Source organism: Scyliorhinus canicula, chromosome 19, assembly GCF_902713615.1.
Source record: "Scyliorhinus canicula chromosome 19, sScyCan1.1, whole genome shotgun sequence".
NCBI classification, from domain to species: domain Eukaryota; kingdom Metazoa; phylum Chordata; class Chondrichthyes; order Carcharhiniformes; family Scyliorhinidae; genus Scyliorhinus; species Scyliorhinus canicula.
Genome location: NC_052164.1, coordinates 16,535,571 through 16,557,350, shown reverse-complemented (window position 1 = coordinate 16,557,350; position 21,780 = coordinate 16,535,571). Strand labels below are relative to the sequence as shown.

Here is a 21,780-nt window from a genome sequence, read left to right as displayed (position 1 = left end):
TCTCTGATGCTTCCAATGCAAGTATATCCCTCCTTAAGTACAGTGGCCAAAGCTGTACACAGTACTCAAGGTGCGGTCTCGCCAATGCCCTGGACAGGTGTAGCAAGACTTCCCCATTTTTATATCCCATCCCCTTTTCAATAAAGGCCAACATCCTATTTGACTTCCTATTTCCCTGCTGTACTTGCATGCTGACCTTTTGTGATTGATTATAAGGACACCCAAATCTCTCTGTCCTGCCGAACTCTCTCTGCATTTAAATAACGTTCTGCTTTCCTGTTCTTCCGGTCAAAGTGGACAACCTCATATTTTCCCACATTACACTCCATCTGCCAATTTTTTTATCTTCACCTCTTTGCAGATTCCTTATATCCTCCTCACAATTTGCTTTCCGACCTATCTTTGTGCCATCAGCAAATTTGGCTAATATAATCGGTTTCTTCCTCCAAGTCATTATAGATCATAAATGGAGCCATGTAGCACTGCACTGCCTTTCAGATTGCCATCCAGAAAATGAACCACATCCTGTTCCCTATTAGTTAGCCAGTCCTCTGTTCATACCAATCGGGCCCTTATCCAGCCTATTTCTAGACATGCACCTGTAATTCACTGAATATTTCTTGACTGTGGACTTGGGTAGTAGCACTTTGATGAATTGAAGCTTGTGGAGAGCTATTGCATGGAGACCAGGTATTGACAATATGATTCAATGCACACTGAACCCCGTCCCACCAAACACTTCTCCACAACCTGTGCAAGAAGCGGTGGACTTGGATCTCAGCTGCTTGATTGGATGAATGAAAGAAGGTGGTGAGGAGATGTTCACTGCGCCCAACGACAAAGGCAAGGTGGAGGGAAAAGGCCTGTAGCAGCATGAAACCAAAGACAAGAATATCAAGTTTGTGTCCGCAATGAAGCTAGGAGAGCACAGGAATGATGGGAGAATGTGGAACTTTAGTGCAGGCACCATGCTGACCATTGTGCCTTGGATAAGTTAAAATTCTGACTCAGTGAGCCCCAGTCAGGAAAGGTGACGGGATAATGGGTCACGGTGCCTGCTTCTGACCGCTGGCAGATAAGATCTGCTAGAAGCCTTTTTGTACGTTCTTTCTTGGGATGTGGGTGTCGCTGGCAGAAGCTGGAAGAAGGTGTTGGTGGGGGGCCGTGTAGTGTACATACAAACACAGTGTTGTTAGAGAGGGAGTTCCAGTATTTTGACCCAGCGGCAGTGAAAAAAGTGGCAACACACTTCAATACAAATCGGGATGATTGATAAAAAGGTGGAGTTCCTATTTGTCTGCATCCTTGTCCAAGGTGTTAGAGGTCACAGGTTTGGAAGATGCTTTTGAAGGAGCCTTGGTGATTTGCACTTGTAGCTGGTACACTCTGCTGCTGCTGTATCGGTGGTGGAGGGAATGGACTACCCAGTGAAGTCATGTTTAGCACAGTTATGTATCTTAGCTACGTTCACCGTCTGGGCTTACATGTTAAAGAATAGCCACCAGAGTGGAATAATGTCTCAGGAAGACCCACATTTCCGGAGAGGCAGGGAAGGAAAAGGAAAGCAAAGTTTTATGTTCGTAACAGAATTACTATCATTTTATTATACGTAAGCATATTGCAATTTCATAAAAATGATAGCCAAGTGAATGGATCTGCAAAATGGTCAATTAATTACTGATTGCCTATGCTCTTTCCATTCCCCACACTCTCATTAGAAAGGACAGATGAGCTACGCTTCATCGCCTCAAATAAAGTGTACGAAAATCCCAAACTGAACACATTGGAGCGAATACTCCTGGAACAGTTTCGGCTCTCAAACTCCAGAGGGATTATCTTCACGAAAACGCGGCAGAGCACGTATGCCATGCTGGGCTGGATTAGGAACAGTCAGCTACTAACATCCGAAATCAAAGCAGAAAGTCTCACGGGGGCCGGTGTCAGTAGCCAGACAAAGCACATGACCCAGGTGAGCGGGAACAGCGTGGTGCACTGAAAATATCATTCTCCACCACGGTTACCATTTCTGCTGTGAAGCTGGCAGACGTTGCAGCTCATGCTAAACATGAGAAAACAGTGGGGTGTACAGATCAGTTCAACCAGTCGAACACAAGTCATTGATTTTAATGATCCAAGTACAACTGGTTACACACAGTGGTGAGGTGATAAGTACAAAGGACGAATATCCCTCCAGCCCTGTGGAGAACAGGCAACCATGTGTTGAAGCCATCTGTCTCTTTGTTTTATTTCTGCCCTACCCCGTTGAGGCAATCCTTTATTTACCCCAAATTCATCCTGCAACCATCTAAATTATTATAACATCATCCAACCGGTGTCACTGCAGCATATTTAGCCCCCATATGGATATGTTTTGTTTTGTTTCTCCCTGGCTCTTACACTCGGTTGGGAGAGCGTTAGATCTAATGTTCCCTGGTTCGATCCCGAGTTTCGGCAAAGCTTTTTCTAGAGGGCGGCATGGTAGCACAGTGGTTAGCACTGTTGCTTCACAGCGCCAGGGACCAGGGTTTGATACCCGGCTTCGGTCACTGTCTTCGCGGAGTCTGCACGCTCTCCCCGTGTCTGCGTGAGTTTCCTCCGGGCGCTCCGGTTTCCTCCCACAAGTCCCAAAAGACGTGCTCGTTAGGTGAATTGGACATTCTGAACTCTCCCTCAGTGTATCTGAACAGGCGCCGGAATGTGGCGACTAGGGGCTTTTCACAGTAACTTCCTAACCTGCACATCTTTGGGTTGTGGGGATGAACCCCAGGCAGACACGGGGAGAATGTGCAAACTCCACACGGACAGTGACCCAGGGCCAGGATTCGAACCCGGGCCCTCAACGCTGCAGTCCCAGTGCTAACCACTGTGCCACATGCGGCCCTCTTCTTTTTTTTTATAACTTTAGAGTACCCAATTATTTTTTTTCCAATTAAGGGGCAATTTAGCGTGTTCAATCCATCTACCCTGCACATCTTTGGGTTGTGGGGGCGAAACCCACGCAAACACAGGGAGAATGTGCAAACTCCACACGGACAGTGACCCAGGGCCGGGATCGAACCTGGGACCTCGGCGCCGTGAGACAACAGGGCTAACCCACTGCGTCACCATGCTGCCCTCATGGGGCCCTCTTCAATGCAGTGTTAATGTAAGCCTGCTTGTGACACTAATAAAGATTATTATTATTATTATTATAAGCAAAATTAAAGAAAAAAACTGAGGCAAGAGAGCTTAGTATTCCGGACCAATATCCCACTGTGATAAATTATGTCCTTTTTCTGCCTTTCCTGAAGATGACTGATTCATGAAACAATACCATCACAGTGCTGGTGATGACACTTCTGTCATTGACCAAGTGGTCAATTTCACACACAATATCAATAATAATTAACAGACTTATTGCTTGTGAATTGGAAGCTTCAGGTCAACCTGATCCTCTGTCATGGATATCCACATATATGCACTCTTATGCAGGAGGCATAGCCATATAGTTCCAAGTCAGGATGGCGTGTGATGACTTGCAGGGGAACTTGCAGGTGGTCACGTTCCCATGCATTAACTGCCCTTGTCCTTCTAGGTGGCAGAGGTTGAGGGTTTGGAAGGAGCCTTGTGAGCTCTGTTGAACTGTTTTTTTTTACATCTGTTCACTGGAGACGCAGGGCTGCCCATTTTATCGCACAACCCATCATAGAAAGGCCACGAATCCTGGATCTATCAAAGGGGAAGTAAATCAGTGAACAGGATGCAAGCATTCTTTGAATTAATCAGCAGCTGCTGCTGGTTCACCCTGACATCATTACCGCACTGCATTCAACTTCCTCCTGCATATTTAATGGAATGAATTTTAAACTAAATTCTAAAAATATGGGACAAAGTTTAACACAAAAAGTACGCACAGCAAATGACAGATGACACAAAATAGGATCTGTACTGGAAAAACAAGACAATAATTGCTTCAAAGGATGAAAAATCAGAGGTTAATGCTGACGGTAAAGGGCGGCATGATAGCACAGTGGTCAGCACTTTTGTTTCACAGTGCCAGGGACCTGGGTTCGATTCCCGATTCGGGTCACTCTCTGTGCGGAGTCTGCACGTTCTCCCCGTGTCTGCGTGGGTTTCCTCCGGGTGCTCCGGCTTCCTCCCACAAGTCCCGAAAGATGTGCTTGTTAGGTGAATTGGACCTTCTCAATTCTCCCTCCGTGTACCCGAACAGGCGCCGGAGTGTGGCAACTAGGGGCCTTTCACAGTAACTTAATTGCAGTGTTAATGTAAGCCTACTTGTGACACGAGTAAAGATTATTAATTATAATTAAAAAGAGTCCGTTTCGGAGATTGTGTCACTTTCCAAGTTTTAGAAATACTTTTAATAAAAAATTTAAGAAATAACAACACAGTCATGAAAATATCGGTGTGATAGTGTTGAATGGAGGAAGTACAGAGTCTGAGAGAGGGAGCAACTCCCGATGTTACTGAATGTTGGGAGAGAAGTTATAGTGTGATGAAGAGCTGGGTCAGAAGGAGTTAAAGGGTCCTAGAGCGCAGAGATACCAGAGAGTAGCTGCGGAGGGAACAGGAGGAGGAGGCTGAGGAAGTATCCATACACTTTCCCAGTTGTCATCCAGGTGTGTGAACTGAATTTACCACTCCTGTATAGTCTGATTGATAGCATTTAAAAAGCATTGCAAGGTTCAGATCTCTCAGCTTTGGTCCCAACTCTGCCACTAAGCGTTAATAAGCAGATAGGAAAGACATGGGGGAAGAATTCCAGAATGCGGATCAGGGAACGAGGGCAACATAACCCATGCCAAAAAAAATAAATCCTCCCGTCCTGTTGTTTGCAGTGCCTTTATGCAGAAGTTTCCAAAAACCAAAGAGTAAAATCAGATGTGAATCATGGCTGGAAACCAGACAGCCACTGATTTCACCGGAGCAGGTGTGATGCAGCAACTTGAACAATCAAACCAGACGATGGTTTCCATTTGTCATTACCTCATGTGACCCGCTCGGTTGACTTTGCACAATTTGATGCATTAATGATGCTGCAAAATGAATCCTAACAGTTGCAAAATTAATGCAAGTGTACTAATTTAAACAATTCCATTACCTCAGCCTAACACTTAAATATAACTAAGAAATCATGTTGATTGCAGGACATGGAAATGAATCAACAAATGGTTCATTCATTTAAATGTGCTTTCAGAAAAATAACACATCACTAAATTTTATGCAAGGTATTCCTACTTGACCAGCAAAAAATGGAGTTTGAACAGTTTTACAATGGAAATGTTAGTGGAATATCACTTGGTTAAGTTGGCACAGGACAAGGCCAATCCCTTTGAGGATTTCTGCCTCCAATGTGATTGCTCTGTGAAAACTGTTGACAATGAATCAAGGCAGTTGGCTTCGGGGTGAGAAAGGAGCTGCTCACAGAGTCAGGTCTCCGAAGACTATTTGCCGAGTGTTGTGAACAATTTGATCAAAGGGTTCTGTCATGAAGGTTTGCTGCTGTACTCGGGAACTATTCATACATCCCCAAATGCACTGATGTATTGGGAAGGTCTCCAGGATAAATCATTGTAAAGTCTATACCCCTCTGGATTCTTGCTAATCAAATGTTTCAGTTGCAAAGGTATATCTTACAGTAAAATAACACTTGATCTTGTGGGTAACACAATTGGAGCTACCACGTCTGAGGCAAGTGCATGACAAGACACCCAACCATTCAAAGCTTTCCCATGTTATATTACTGATTGCTGCATGGAATTCAGTAAATCTCTTCCAAAAACTACTTCGTAAAACTGACAGAAACTGAGCAAATCACAAATTTGCTCTAAAGCTGTTAAATGTTTTTAACTGGCTGAATACATTATTTTTACCAGTTGAATGTCAAACCTTACAATTTCTTCAGCTGGGAAACAGTTTGTTGGAGTTTTGCTGCAGTGCAGTCACTGGGAGTTGCAAAATCTATAATTATACCATGCAAAGCTTTTAAAAAATAAATTTAGAGTATCCAATTATTTTTTTCCAATTAAGGGGCAATTTAGCGTGGCCAATCCACCTACCCTGCACATCTTTGGGTTGTGGGGGTGAAACCCACGGAAACACGGGGAGAATGTGCAAACTCTAAACAGACAGTGACCCGAGGCGGGATTGAACCCGGGTCCTCAGCGGGTAGGCAGCAGTGCTAACCACTGCACCACTCTCATTTTTACTGTGGGTGCTAAAATTCTATCTTCTGCCCTTTTACTCTCATCTTACATGTGCCGTTTTCCTTGCGCTACAATTCTTCCTGCACGATAATATCGAGTTGGATTATGGGCAGCATGGTGGCGCAGGGGTCAGCACTGCTGCCTCACGGCATCGAGGACCCAGGTTCGATCCTGCCCCCGAGTCACTGTCCATGTGGAGTTTGTACATTCTCCCCGCGTTTGAGTGGGTCTCAGCCCCACAACCCAAAGGTGTGCAGGGTAGATGGATTGGCCACGCTAAATTGCCCCTTAATTAGAACAAAAAACATTGCGTTGGAATCCCCGGTCCCCGTGCCGCGTGCTTATCGGCGATGCACCATTAGCTGCTGGCGGGACTGGATCTTCCCATTGAAACCACCCCATGCCGTTGGGAGACCCACGGCGGGGTGCATATCCAGCGGGAAAAGTGATTCGCAATGACCGGAGAATTACGACCGTCAACTTCTAGTTCCACATCTATCATACGTGCATTCGTCAGTTTGCAGACTCTTGTAACTTATACTTTTACAAACACCATGACCCTGATCTACTCCTGATTATCATCTGGATATGACTGACTTTCCCACAGGCAAACCAGTCTGACTGGGAATGGGGGGGGGGGGGCGCTCGGCGGGGGGGGGGGGGGGGGGGGGGGGGGGGGGGGCAGCATTTGAATGCTTGGCGGCTGCCGTGGCAAAGGTCGTATCTAAATTTCTGACTCTGACAGGGCCGGAGCAATCACGAGGCAAACCAGGCAGGTGCCTAGAATGGCAGCATTTGGGGGCCAGCAAGAAAGTTAACGAACTATTCATGAAACTACATAAGTAAGCAAACAAGTCTCAGCAGTGGGAATGAAAGGTATAGCTCTACTGGCATAAATCCACATAAACTGACACACATATAGATTACAACATATTTACTTTGCAGTCTTTCCCAAAGTTTCATACCACATTTCTCGTTCTGTTTCTGCAAGTTTTACTAATTTATATAGCCATGTGACTATAGTATTCCATAACTGCAAGCCAGCACATAATATCAAAGAACATCATTTAATCCAGCCCATTGTATCGTAATGGTTACTAATTGTGTATATTGTAAAAAAAATCATCTAGTAACTGTTGCAAAGTTACACCATGTGAGCCATATCACACAAAGGCGTGATTTTACAGCCACACTGCGGTCGAAAATCAGCTCGTCGCGGCACAGAGTGACCGATAGAAGCTGGGAGACCGCGCTCCCGGGATCTACCCGGCTCGCAACGCCTCGCAAGATCTAACTCGATCTCGCAAGACGCTGTGATGTAAATTCCGCCCACAATGGATGGGATCACTTTTCGGCAAATCTACATATTAAAGCGAGACGTAAGAACAAAGAACATAAGAACTAGGAGCAGGAGTAGGCCATCTGGCCCCTCGAGCCTGCTCCACCATTCAATGAGATCATTCAATTAGATGGCTAGTCCCACTGTAATATGGAGGGATCTGAGACGTGGGATACATCTGCTTCACCTCAGAGACCTCGGGCAAGCGGCGTTCAGTACTGCCCTCCACAAACAGGGATCAGATGGAACGGCAGTCGTGAAGGTCTCCCTGGGGATTGGAGGCCCCAGCGGCATGCCCTTTGGGCAGGGTGGTATCCTGACACTGCTGGTGCCACCCGGGCACTCTGGCACTGCTAGCCTGGTACCATGGTACAGATCGGGCAGGGAGGGGCTGGCCAGCATGGATGTTAGGAGAGGTGCGGACGGGCCCAGGGACCCTCCCATAGTGCGTTGGGGCTTATGGGGGGGGGGGGGGGGGTTAGGGGTCACCTCAGGGGCTCCAGAGATCAGGGTGCCATTTAAAAACGGCACCCCAATCTCTCGCTACACTGAGGAGTTCCGGCGAGTGGAGCTCCTCAGTGAACAAAACGAGGCTATGGTGCGGCCTCGGCTGCGTGTTCCCCGCTGAGGATCCTACCTAACCGGGGGCGCATTAAATAGTGGGGTGTTTCTCAGCGCTGCGAGCGCCGGGAAACATGTGGCTAAACGTGCTAGCAATGGAACTTTTTCCTATTTAGTTAAATTGCGGCCATAATGCACATTTCTTCTAGTACCCATTCTGTGAAATGTGTAGAACAATGAGAATGCACAATCGGTAGCGTAATATTCTCCTTTATCATGTAAAATAAATCTATAGGTATAAATTGAGAATTCTCATGCGTACTAATGCATGGCTAATTGTGGAGGCGGGAGGGCTGGAGGCAAGGCTGAAGGTTGACCTTCTCTCACCCTTGACTCTGAAACAGTAAACTTGGTTGCCTGAATCTCTCTGAAACCTGATCGGTCTACCCTGCGAGCTCAGAAAAAAATAACTCCCTTGCAATTTGCAACTATCTCTTTCTGCCAAGTCCATGGTTTTGGCTTCAGTGTAAGTCTCCTTCCATGCCAGCTCACTGTCCTCGCTCATAAACTGGGCCTGGATTTTATTGTTCTTTAGGCCTCCTCGGAACATGCCTTGAAGGATGATTTTCAAGTTTGCCCAGGATCCATGGTGATGAGAAAGTTCCTTTAATTCAAGACAGTAATCTGTCACAGTCCCGTTTGGCACCCGCTTCCTTCGACGCAATATAACTCTCAGTGCAATTTCATTTTTAGTCATGCCAGAATATGAATCCAGTATTAATTAATTTCAGCATATTCCATAGTACTGGCGTGTCTTTGGTAACTCAGGTTCACCTGTAACGCAAAAGATCTGGCCCCATTCAAGGTGAGGGAAGCATTTAGCTCTTTTCCTATTTTATACACTTTCAGCCAAATGTGTAACTTTGTTCATAATTACACCGGTCCTCTTTACTGGGGTTGAATTACCCCATTATCCTCAAATATGCTTTAAGTGCCATTTTTAAAGTTACATACTGTGCTGATACACTGTGTTTATTTGTATCTCGGGTGGAAGTTTCCCAAAAAACAGAAAAGTGTCAGGTTCAGTCAGAAAACCGGCAGGTTTCCCATCAAGATCTTCCTACACCTTGCCATTTTTTAAAAGGAGGGCATGTTCTGCACCGTCATTGTGAGGGCCGGGGCTTAAAGATGCCGGTAAGCCCGGCATCATGATCGACCAAACTCAAAGTGGCATTCAAGAACCCCCCTTCTCTCCCAAGGACATCAGGTCCCGCCCCCTCGCAGATGGCATGTCACCCCCCCTCCCCCGGACATAGATTCCCAGCATGACCACTCCCACCCTGAACATACATCGGGGCCTATATGCCTCACCCCTTCAGGCCTCTGCCCGGTTGGTACTCAGGGTAGCTGGGGAAGTGCCAGAGTACTGCCCTGCCACCCTCCTGCCCACCCGGGGGCTACAATAGCCTCCAAGCCCACCCCCCCCCCCTTCCCCCTGGCACGATCATCACCATTCATCTCCATTTGTGGAGACTGGTAGTGATTCCTGCTGGTGCCATGTCATGCCAGCAGGTGGGAACATAGTGCACTACTGGAAGATTTGGCATTGAGCTGACTTTGAATATTAAAATAAGCCTGAATGAATGGCAATGAGTTCCTCGCCCAGCTGGGAGGTTCCGGGCACATTGCAAACTTAATCCTGTTTCAGGCCTCTTCCGGAATTTTCCCGACGTAGTGCCTGAAAGCCACCCTCATAATGTGCACATGCAGCAACCTTTCCAAACATCCTCAAAGTCAACTTCACAAGTTCCAAAAAGGACTGCCACAACGTCCTTCAGTCCTTAATTATTCAAATGAAAGGGGAAAAAGGAATTTCATCCCAGCCTCACTGTCACCTGATCATGGACTCAGCCAACAGCTTAAAATTGGACTCACTTTATTTACACCTCCCAACAGCGAGCATAGCAGAGAAAGAAATACAACAAAATATTCAGATCCTTCAATTCGCCACAAATGTTTTGGATGGTGATTATTCAACAGAACTGGAACAATTAAAAGAAAATTCAAAATAATGGAACTTTCCTACTATTCTTTTTTTTATAAATGTTTTTTATTGAGTTTTCATATTTTATATATGACAAATTACAAGTTATTAGAGAGAGAGAAAAAACAAAAAAAAAAACCAAAAAAAAAACAAAGGAAAACACAAAATTTTTTTACATGAATATTTACAGGTAAGCATCTTCATAACAATAATTGTGGCCGCCCCCTTTAGCCAGCATACATATTTTACATTCCCCAATATGGCCGAGGCACATGTTTATAGGCATTTATTTATAGTTTGGTTTTGGGCCTTGGCTTGCCATCAAACCCCCATACCGAGCCCGTAGCCCCCCCCCCCCGGCTACCTTCCCCCGATTCCCGCCCATTTTCCCCTGGTTCTTGGCCACCCGACTATTCTTCCTCATGTACGTTGGCCACAAACAGGTCCCGGAACAGTTGCATGAATGGCTCCCACGTTCTGTGGAAGCCGTCGTCCGACCCTCGGATGGCGAATTTGATTTTCTCCATTTGGAGAGATTCCGAGAGGTCGGACAGCCAGTCTGCAGCTCTGGGTGGTGCTGCTGACCGCCAGCCAAACAGGATTCTACGGCGGGCAATCAGGGAGGCAAAGGCAAGGGCGTCCGCCCTCCTCCCCAGGAATAGATCTGGCTGGTCTGAAACCCCGAAGACCGCCACTATCGGGCATGGCTCCACCCTCACCCCCACCACTTTGGACATAGCCTCGAAGAAGGCTGTCCAGTACTCCACAAGTCTGGGGCAAGACCAGAACATGTGGGCGTGGTTGGCCGGGCCTCTCTGGCACCGCTCACATTTGTCCTCCACCTCCGGGAAGAACCTACTCATACGGTTTCTCGTTAAGTGGGCTCTATGTACCACTTTTAGTTGCGTCAGGCTGAGCCTTGCGCACGTGGAGGTGGAGTTGACCCTATGCAGTGCTTCGCTCCAGAGTCCCCACCCTATCTCCATCCCCAGGTCGTCCTCCCATTTCCTTCTTGTTGCGTCCAGTACGGTGTCGTCCCTGTCTACCAGTCGGTCATACATGTCACTACAGTTCCCTTTCTCTAGGATACTTGCGTCCAGTAGGTCTTCCAATAGTGTCTGTCGTGGCGGTTGTGGGTACGTCCTTGTCTTCTTTCGTAGGAAGTTTTTGAGCTGCAGGTACCGTAGCTCGTTCCCCCCAGCTAGCTGAAATTTCTCTGTCAGTTCGTCCAGTGTTGCGATCCTGTCGTCCGTGTATAGGTCCCTGACTGTCAGTGTCCCCCCGTCCTGCCTCCACCTTTTGAAGGTGGCGTCGGTCACTGCTGGTTTGAACCTATGGTTGTTGCAGATGGGAGCCTTGTCCGACATTTTGTACAGGCCAAATTGCTGCCGCAGTTGGTTCCAGGATTGGAGGGTGGCTGTCACCACTGGGCTGGTGGAGTGTTTTTTGGGTGGGGATGGGAGTGCTGCCGTGGCGAGGGCCCGGAGGGAGGTTCCCATGCAGGAGGCCTCCTCCGCACGCACCCACTCGGCTTCTGGCTCCTGGATCCATCCCCTTACTCGCTCGGCTGTTGCCGCCCAGTGGTAGAATTGTAGATTCGAGAGGGCTAGCCCCCCCCTGGATTTTGTTTTTTGTATGACCTTCTTTGGGATCCTAGCATTTTTACCCCCCCATACGAACGCCATGATATGTTTGTCCAGCGCTTTGAAAAAGGCCTTGGGGATGTAGATCGGAATGGATCTAAACAGGAAAAGGAACCTGGGCAGTACATTCATTTTGATCGTCTGGACTCTCCCCGCGAGGGAGAGCGGGAGTGTGTTCCATCTTTGCAGGTCCTTTTTAACTTCCTCCGTCAGGCTGGTGAGGTTCCATTTGTGGACCCCTTTCCAGTCATGGGCTATTTGGATCCCCAGGTAGCGGAATTTATTTCGGGCTTGTTTGAACGGCAGGCCCTTTAGCGCTGCCCCCCCCCCCCCCCCCCCCCCCCCCCCCTTGCGGGTGTACTGGGAAGATCTCACTTTTGCTCATGTTGAGTTTGTAGCCCGAGAAGGCTCCAAACTCTTTCAGGAGCGCTATGATTCCGTCCATGCTGCTTTGTGGGTCCGAGATATAGAGGAGCAGATCATCCGCATAGAGTGAGACTCTGTGCTCTCTACCTCCCCTTCGGATCCCCCTCCAATTTTTTGCTGCCCTGAGCGCGATTGCTAGCGGTTCGATTGCTAGTGCGAACAGCAGCGGGGACAGTGGGCATCCTTGTCTGGTGCCCCTGTGCAGCTGGAAGTATTGGGAGTTGGTATTGTTGGTCCGTACACTCGCCATGGGAGCGTTGTATAGGAGCTTTACCCAAGCGGTGAACCCTGTTCCAAGCCCGAACCGCTCCAGTACCTCTATGAGGTATTTCCATTCGACTCTGTCGAAGGCCTTTTCTGCGTCCAGGGAGCCGATCACCTCTTGTGTTCTCTCCCCGGAGGGGGTCATTATCACGTTCAGCAGGCGCCTGATGTTCGCGGTAAGCTGTCTACCTTTGACGAAGCCCGTCTGGTCCTCTGTGACCACCTCAGGTACACAGTCTTCTAGCCTTTTGGCTAGGATTTTGGCCAGTATTTTGGCGTCTGCGTTCAGCAGGGATATGGGTCTGTATGACCCACATTCCGTTGGGTCTTTGTCTTTCTTAGGTATCAGCGAGATTGAGGCCTGTGCTAACGTGGGTGGCAGTGTGCCCCTAGCTAGCGAGTCTGTGAACATCTCCCGCAGGTGCGGGGCCAGCGCTGTCGCGAATTTTTGTAGAAGTCCGCCGGGAATCCGTCCGGTCCCGGCGCCTTCCCCGTCTGCATGGAGCTAATGCTCTCCATGATCTCTCCCAGTGCTAGTGGTGCTTCCAGATCCCGTTTTCTGCCCTCTCCCACGACTGGTATGTCCAGTCCATCAAGAAACCGGTTCATCCCAGCCTTCCCCGTTGGGGGCTCCGAGGTGTATAGCTCTTGGTAGAAGGCCTTGAAGGTTTCTTTCCTACTATTCTAATGGTATTAGTCTGATTTAGTTTCGACCTTGTAATAATATCTACAGTCAATTTAGCATAGAATACTTGGTACCCAATACTTGATATTCAATGTTTCCTGTGTGTTTACAGCAAGAGCAACACAATGTCATTCAGAAATTCCGAAATGGTGATATCAACCTTCTCATTGCCACCAGCGTTGCGGAGGAAGGGCTGGACATAAGAGAATGCAATGTAGTCATCCGCTACGGACTTATCACCAATGAGATTGCTATGGTTCAGGTAAGTCAATTGGCAAAATGCAGAATGCTGAATTAGTCAGAATACAGTTTTATATCTATTTATGAGTCACGTCCATGGCAGGCGCGATTGTACAAGATTAACAAGCAGGAAAAGACCACCTTGTCCGCCAGGGAATCCAGGGAAAAGACGCAAGGCCGGTTGGGAGTGAAATACTCTGGCAAATTCCTCTTTGAATCCCTCAGGTGATTGAAACCAGCCTAAGACATCACGTTGGCCAAGAGTTACTTATAAAGATACGTTGTTAGTCTCAGATAGTTATAAGGTGCTCATGAAGGAGGAAGAGTCCCAGACGGAGGAACTGAAACTCAAATGGGAGGAGGGGCTTGGCAGGGAGATGGAGGACGGGCTGTGGGCAGAAGCCCTGAGTAGGGTAAACTCAACCGCAACGTGTGCCAGGCTCGGCCTGATTCAATTTAAGGTCGTTCACCGGGCCCACATGACGGTAGCTTGGATGAGCAAATTCTTTGGGGTAGAGGATAAGTGCGCTGGATGCGGGGGAGGACCAGCAAACCACGTTCACATGTTTTGGGCATGTCCTAAGCTTAGGGGGCACTGGGAGGGATTTGCGGGGATCATGTCCCGGGTGCTTAAAACAAGGGTGGCAAGTTTTGGGGTTTCGGAAGACCCAGGAGTCCAGGAGGAGAAAGAGGCCGATGTTCTGGCCTTTGCTTCCCTGATAGCCCGGCGGCGAATACTGCTGGCATGGAGGGACTCAAAACCCCTGAAGACCGAACAATGGCTTTCGGACATGTCACTTTTTCTGGGTAAGGAAAAAAATTAAGTTTGCCTTGAGGGGATCTGTACTGGGGTCCGCCCGAAGGTGGCAACGTTGTTCCTATATGATGTGATCTCTGCCTCAGTCAAGAACTGCAGGCTGTCAATTGCTACAAGTGCAAAACTACATGCTAGATGCTGACTGGGAACCAATCGTAAGTACCGAGCAGTGAAGTAACAGCATCAAAGTTAAATATATTTTTACTAGAAATACAAAACAGACCATGATTCAAACTCACAATTTGAATCTCACTGGGAAACAATGATGCATGTTTTGAGCACAAGTAAGAGAGCAGACCCTAGAGGAATGATTACAAGCTCGAAAGGCCATTGGATTAACAGATCAAGTAGTATTTGCACATCGACTCGATTGCCAGCTATTGCAGTGGCCACTAAGTTGATTCAGCAAAGAGCAGAGGTATACAGGTTTGGGTTATGGAAAGAGAAAAAATCGACTCGGTTTTCAAACATAATAGAGCACAGGCCAGTTGCAAACCTTCCTTCAAAACTAGATCTGTAGCTGGAACAATAACCAGTCTGTTCTCTGCACAGATACTGTCTGTCCTGATGAACATATCCAGCATTTTCCTCTCAGTTTCAGATTTCCATCATCTGCAGTTTGTTTGAATTTTGCACTCCATCATACTCCCAGAGGCCAGCTACTGTTAGTTTTAGTCTGGTTGCTCAGGTACAGTCCTTGATGGGTTTACTCAGGATACCATTGGGTAGAGGTCCACAGGTCTGGCTGTAGGTTTCAGTGGCCTCCGTAGCTTCATTCCGACAGAAGCAGTGACAAGCCAATTTTCATTGGCGTGCTAAGTAAATGCTTCCCTCTCCTCAGGTGCTGTCTCTCTCACTTTCAAAACCATTGTCACCACCTCTTCCTCAAGAACCCCAAGTTTGAGTCTTCTGTCCTTGTTCTTTTTTTAAAAATAAATTTAGAGTACCCAATTATTTTTTCCAATTTAAGGGGCAATTTAGCGTGGCCAATCCACCTACTCTGCACATTTTGGGTTGTGGGGGCGAAACCCACTCAGACACGGGGAGAATGTACAAACTCCACACTGACAGAGAGCCGGGATCGAACCTGGGACCTCAGCGCCGTGAGGCGGTTGTGCTAACCACTAGGCCACCGTGCTGCCCCTTCTGTCCTTGTTAACTTCCAGCCTTCTTTCCCCCGCAAATCCTGTTTGTTCCTAAATCCATGCTCAGTTTTCCTGCCACTGTATGTTGACATCTCTCTAATCTGGTTTCCATCTCTGCTGTAGCATTGAAACAGCTGCAACTAAGGTCACAGATTACGGTTTCCACTAATGCCTTTCCTCCCCTCTCCAAATCAAAGCAATTGCCCTCACTTGATTTCACTCTTGCCGATCTTATCACAATCTTATTTCGGCAACAGCTTCTCTTCCTGCTCCTGGACGGTCATGTTGTGTTCTGTGATATAACTCCTGGAGCTACTCTAAGTGCGACTATCCTCCCGTATGTCTTACCACCAACTGATGGGTGTCTTAAGTGACGTGATAGATCTCTAATGCCACCTGCTGGTCAGAGGTCGTAGTAATAACTGTGCACTGATAGACAACTATATACATTGATGCATATCACCACAGGCCATTTTTAAAATTAAAAAAAAATAACTTTAGAGTACCCCATTATTTTATTCCAATTAAGGGGCAGTTTAGTGTGGCCAATCCACCTAACCTGCACATCATTTTGGTTGAGGGGGTGAAACCCACGCAGACACAGGAAGAATGTGCAAACTCCACACAGGCAGTGATCCAGGGCCGGGATCGAACCTGCGTCCTCAGCGCCATAGGCAGCAGTGCTAACCACTGTGCCAGCATGCCGCACTATCACCACAGGTTAGACACAGAATTTCCCAAGAGCCTACCTTTGGCCCCCTCCAGTTCCTTGGCGACATTATGTACAGCCATGGGATTAGCTTCCATATCTGCAGTGACGACCAATATTCCCTCTTAGCTGCACAGATACACAGCTACACAATAGTCTTAAAGGTGCCATACAGCGCAGCAAAAGTGGCTGCGCACAGCGAAGGGAAATCAGAGGGAAATAATGCTGTCGGCACCCAGTATCTCTCAAAGCCTCCAGTGCCTCTCAGTTGCCACACCGCTACTCTGATATGCAGTCTTGGAGGAGATACCTTTTCTCCAGTTAAACTGAGACGACTAAAGCCACCATCTTGGGCCCGCCAGGATAAACTCTGACCCCTTCCCGCCATTAATTCCGTTCCCCTTGCTATCCACCATCTCAGGCTGAACCGCACAGTTTGAAAACCCAACATCCAATTGACCCCTCGCTGAGCTTCCCCACCAAGTGAATTCTCCATCACGAAAGCTGACCACTTCCAGCTTCCTAACAGTGGTGCTGCCGCGGACCTCATCTGTGCCGCTGTTACCTCCAGAGCCATCCCTTCCAAATCTCTGCTGGCCAGCTTCACATTTTTCACCCTCCACAAACATCAACTCATCCAAAACTCAGCTGTGTTTGTTGCCACATCAGCCCCTGCTCACCAATGCTCCCCTGCTGGTCCATGGTGACATCTCTGAAATCTCCATCCCTCTCCAATCCCTCTCCAATCCCTCTCCAATTCCTCTGCCTCTGACCTTTTCTAGGTCCTCACTCTCTTTGCCCACCATTGCTCCAGTGCCTCGCATATTCCAGGCCAAATGTTGCTCCTTACTGTTCTGCCTCTCCTCTTCCCTCTTTTCCTGTCAGATCCCTCCTTTAAATACGAAACTTGGACAAAGGTTTTGTGCCCCCCCCCCCTTCAATACTTCCTCATTTGCTCTGGCATCCATTTTGTCTGATTATGCCTTTGTGAAGCACCTTGGCAAAGCCATTCTTGTGGTGATTGTTGTGAGGGGTTTCCGGGATGGAAGGCTTAGTGATCACAAAGATACACAAAGCTCTTTGGAAGAACTAATCTAATTTTATTAACACTACCAAACTTGAGATTGATAGTGTTAATAAAATTCACCAACTTCAGATGATTAGCTCACCCCCACCTCGACCCATTTGTTTTCATCCCATTTCATTTTAACTGTCTCTTACCATTTCTTTCTCTCTTGTCTTTCTTTATATATATTTAACCCCCCCCCCCGAACTTATTCACCTTTCCTTACCCTTTCTCCCCTTTGCTTCCCCCCCCCCCCCCCCCCCCCCCCACATCTACATCTGTCACAGTTTACCCTCTGATGTTAGGTTCTCTGCTGTTTGGCTGTTCACACCTTTTGTTCTCTGTGGGAACTGCCATTAGCACTCTCTCCCCTTGGTTTCTGTGGCTATTCGCACCCAGTTTCCCTGGGTTTCTGTGGCTATGAATCATCTTTCATTCTCACTCCACAGTATAAATATTTCCCACTTTCTCTGTCTGTTAGCTTTGACAAAGCGTCATCTGGACTTGAAACGTTAGCTCTTTTGTCTCCCTACAGATGCTGCCAGACCTGCTGACATTTTCCAGTATTTTCTCTTTGCTTTGAGTTTGACACTTATTCTGAATAGCAAACATGCATGTAAGAATTAAACTACACTCACTAACACTATCTTTATCTGCTAACTATAACAATTATATTTTAACTAACTCTGCAATACACTATGAATCTTATCATTGCCAGCTCAAAATCTAGTCTCCTCCACAAGCTCAAGAGCCAGTACTATTTATAGTACTGACCCTTAGCTCCCTCTAGTGGCTAGGCTTAACATAACATTAACTCTTCACATGCTATACATTTGTATAATGTCACAATTCTATGTTAACGGCACTTTCCACATGCAAGTGGCCAGTGTGTGCAGGTAAGATATGAAGGGATATAATCCCCTGCTGGACAAAGAGATGGCCAAAAGGCCACTTGCTGCACTGTTCCGTTAGATAATTGTTGCCTTCTTCACCCAGGCCAGAGGACGAGCCCGAGCTGAGAACAGCACTTACTCAGTGGTTGCTCAAGAAGGCGGGAGAGAGATCCAACGGGAATTTACAAACGAATACCGCGAGGGCCTTATGAAACGTGCAATAGAGGCCGTGCAAGAAATGCCACAACATGAATACCGTATAAAGGTATGGCGCTTGAATGATTTTGCGCAAACTTTGGACTATTTTGGAACAGCAATGTAACGGGGCAAATGTTCCGACAATTTGAGGCACTTGACAATTCTGTCTAGCCCAGCAATACAATTTCCAATCTCATGCTTCAGATCATTATACAACGTGGAGCGATGGGCCCTGAGCAGTGAGTGAATGACTTTGCTTTGTTGTTGGGTAAAGATATTGACATTTTGGAGACTTTGAAGACCAGTGAAGAGAGGAAAGGTGGTGTGGTTTAGGAAGATAAATATTATGAAGCAGTGGATTTCCCATTGCTGTGAGTACCCTAGGGCCTGGAGTGCGATGTTTTAAGTATCTGACCTGCATCTTTTGTTACTCTGCCTCTCCAATTGCTTCTTCCTAATGTTCACTAGCAGCAAACTCCATGATGTGATTGCTTGTTCTGGTGCTTGCAAATTTGAGCAAAGGCATTCCAGGGGTTGTCTTAGTTCACTGGCAATGTGAGCAGGTTGCTGTTCTTACCATTTAACCTTGCTTTGGCCGCACTTTGAGTACTGTGTGCAGTTCTGTTCACCATGTTAAAGAAAAGATATAGTGGCCCTGGAGAGAGTGTGGAGAAAGCGGTCCACTTCCATATGCAGAAAGATCTGGACGATATCCAGGCGTGGGTGATAAGTAGCAAGTAACATTCATGTCTCACCAGTGCCAGAGAATTACTATCTCCATCAAGAGAGGATCTAACCATCGCCCTTTGACATTCAATGTCATTACCATTGCTCAAGCTCCCCACTATCAACATCCTAGGAGTTACCATTGACCAGAAACTGAATGGGACTAGCCATACACATGGTGTGGCTGCAAAAGCAGGTCAAAGGCTAGGAATCCTGCGGCGACTAACTCACCTCCTGACTCCCCAAAGCCTGTCCACCATCTACAAGGCACAAATCAGGAGTGTGATGGAAGACTCCCCACTTGCCTGATGAGTGCAGCTCCAACAACATTCAAGATGCTCGATACCATCCAGGACAAAACAGCCCCGCTTGATTGCTACCCCCTCCCCAAACATTCACTCCCTCCACCACCGACACACGGAAGCAGCCGCGTGTACCATCTACAAGGTGCACTGCAGGAATTCACTGCGGTTCCTTAGGAAGCACCTTCCAAACCACGCCCACTACTATCTAGTTTTATTTAAATAAATTTAAATTTGGTATACAATTATTTTTTCCAATTAAGGGGCAATTTAGCATGGCCAATCCACCTATCCTGCACACCTTTTGGATTGTGGGGGCGAAACCCATGCAGACCATTGAACATAGAACATTACAGCGCAGTACAGGCCCTTCGACCCTCGATGTTGCGCCGACCTGTGAAACCCTTCTCAAGCCCATCTACACTATTCCCTTATCGTCCATATGCCTATCCAATGGCCATTTGAATGCCCTTAGTGTTGGTGAGTCCACTATTGTTGCAGGCAGGGCATTCCACGCCCTTACTACTCTCTGAGTAAAGAACCTACCTCTGACATCTGTCCTATATCTATCTCCCCTCAATTTAAAGCTATGTCCCTTCGTGCTGGACATCACCATCCGAGGAAAAAGGCTTCACTATCCACCCTATCTAATCCTCTGATCATCTTGTATGCCTCAATTAAGTCACCTCTTAACCTTCTTCTCTCTAACGAAAACAGCCTCAAGTCCCTCAGACTTTCCTCATAAGATCTTCCCTCCATACCAGGCAACATCCTGGTAAATCTCCTCTGCACCCTTTCCAATGCTTCCACATCCTTCCTATAATGCGGGGAACAGAACTGCACGCAATACTCCAAATGCGGCCGCACCAGAGTTATGTACAACTGCAACATGAGCTCATGGCTCTGAAACTTAATTCCTCTACCAATAAAAGCTAACACACCGTACGCCTTCTTAACAACCCTCTCAACCTGGGTGGCAACTTTCAGAGATCTATGGACATGGACACCGAGATCTCTCTGCTCATCCACACTACCAAGAATCTTACCATTAGCCCAGTGCTCTGTCTTCCTGTTATTCCTTCCAAAATGAATCACCTCACACTTTTATGCATTAAACTCCATTTGCCACCTGTCAGCCCAGCTCTGCAGCTTACCTATGTCCCTCTGTAACTTGTAATATCCTTCTGCACTGTCCACAACTCCACCTACTTTAGTGTCATCTGCAAATTTACTCACCCATCCTTCTACGCCCTCCTCCAAAATGACAAAGATCAGCAGCCCCAAAACAGATCCTTGTGGTACACCACTAGTAACTGGACACCAGTCAGAACATTTCCCATCAACCACCACCCTTTGTCTTCTTCCGGCTAGCCAATTTCTGATCCAAACTGCTAAATCACCCTGAATCCCATGCCTCCGTATTTTCTGCAATAGCCTACCGTGGGGAACCTTATCAAACGCTTTACTGAAATCCATATACACCACATCAACTGCTTTACCCTCATCCACCTGTTTGGTTACCTTCACAAAGAACTCAATGAGGGTTGTGAGGCACGGCCTACCCTTCACAAAACCATGTTGACTATCTCTAATCAAATTATTCCTTTCCAGATGATTATACATCCTATCTCTTATAAACCTTTCCAAGACTTTGCCCACAACAGAAGTAAGGCTCACTGGTCTATAGTTACCAGGGTTGTCTCTACTCCCTTTCTTGAACAAGGGAACAACATTTGCTATCCTCCAGTCTTCTGGCACTATTCCTGAAGACAAAGATGACTTAAAGATCAAAGCCAAAGGCTCAGCAATCTCTTCCCTAGCTTCCCAGAGAATCCTAGGATAAATCCCATACCGCCCAGGGGACTTATCTATTTTAACACTTTCCAGAATCGCTAACACCTCCTCCTTATGTACCTCAAGCTCTTCTAGTCTAGTAGCCTGTATCTCAGTATTCTCCTCGACAACATTGTCTTTTTCCTGTTTGTACTGACAAAAAATACTAATTTAGCACCTCTCCTATCTCCTTGGACTCCACGCACAACTTCCCACTACTGTCCTTGACTGGCCCTACTCTTACGCTAGTCATTCTTTTATTCCTGACATACCTATAGAAAGCTTTAGGGTTATCCTTGATCCTACCTGCCAAAGACTTCTCATGTCCCCTCCTGGCTCTTCTTAGCTCTCTCTTTAGATCCTTCCTAGCTAACTTGTAACTCTCAAGCGCCGTAACTGAACCATTACGTCTCATCTTTACATAAGCCTCCTTCTTCCTCTTGACAAGTGTTTCAACTGCTTTAGTAAACCATGGTTCCTTCGCTCGACCACTTCCTCTCTGCCTGACAGGTACATACTTATCAAGGACACGCTGTAGCTGTTCCTTGAACATGCTCCACATTTCCATTGTGCCCATCCCCTGCAGTTTTCCTCTCCAGCCGATGCATCCTAAGTCTTGCTTCATCGCATCATAATTGCCTTTCCCCCAGATATGACTCTTGCCCTGCGGTATATACCTATCC

General features: G+C 47.1%; 1 protein-coding gene across 1 annotated transcript in view; it reads left to right on the top strand.

Annotated features, from left to right (window-relative positions):
* Positions 1–21,780, top strand: part of dhx58 (DEXH (Asp-Glu-X-His) box polypeptide 58) — a 51,130-nt gene that overhangs the window by 17,237 nt on the left and 12,113 nt on the right. Inside the window, exons 8-10 of the mRNA XM_038778470.1 lie at positions 1,719–1,969; positions 13,281–13,430; positions 18,142–18,303. Of these exons, the coding sequence (XP_038634398.1) occupies positions 1,719–1,969; positions 13,281–13,430; positions 18,142–18,303 (563 nt within the window). The remainder of the gene's footprint in view (positions 1–1,718; positions 1,970–13,280; positions 13,431–18,141; positions 18,304–21,780) is intronic.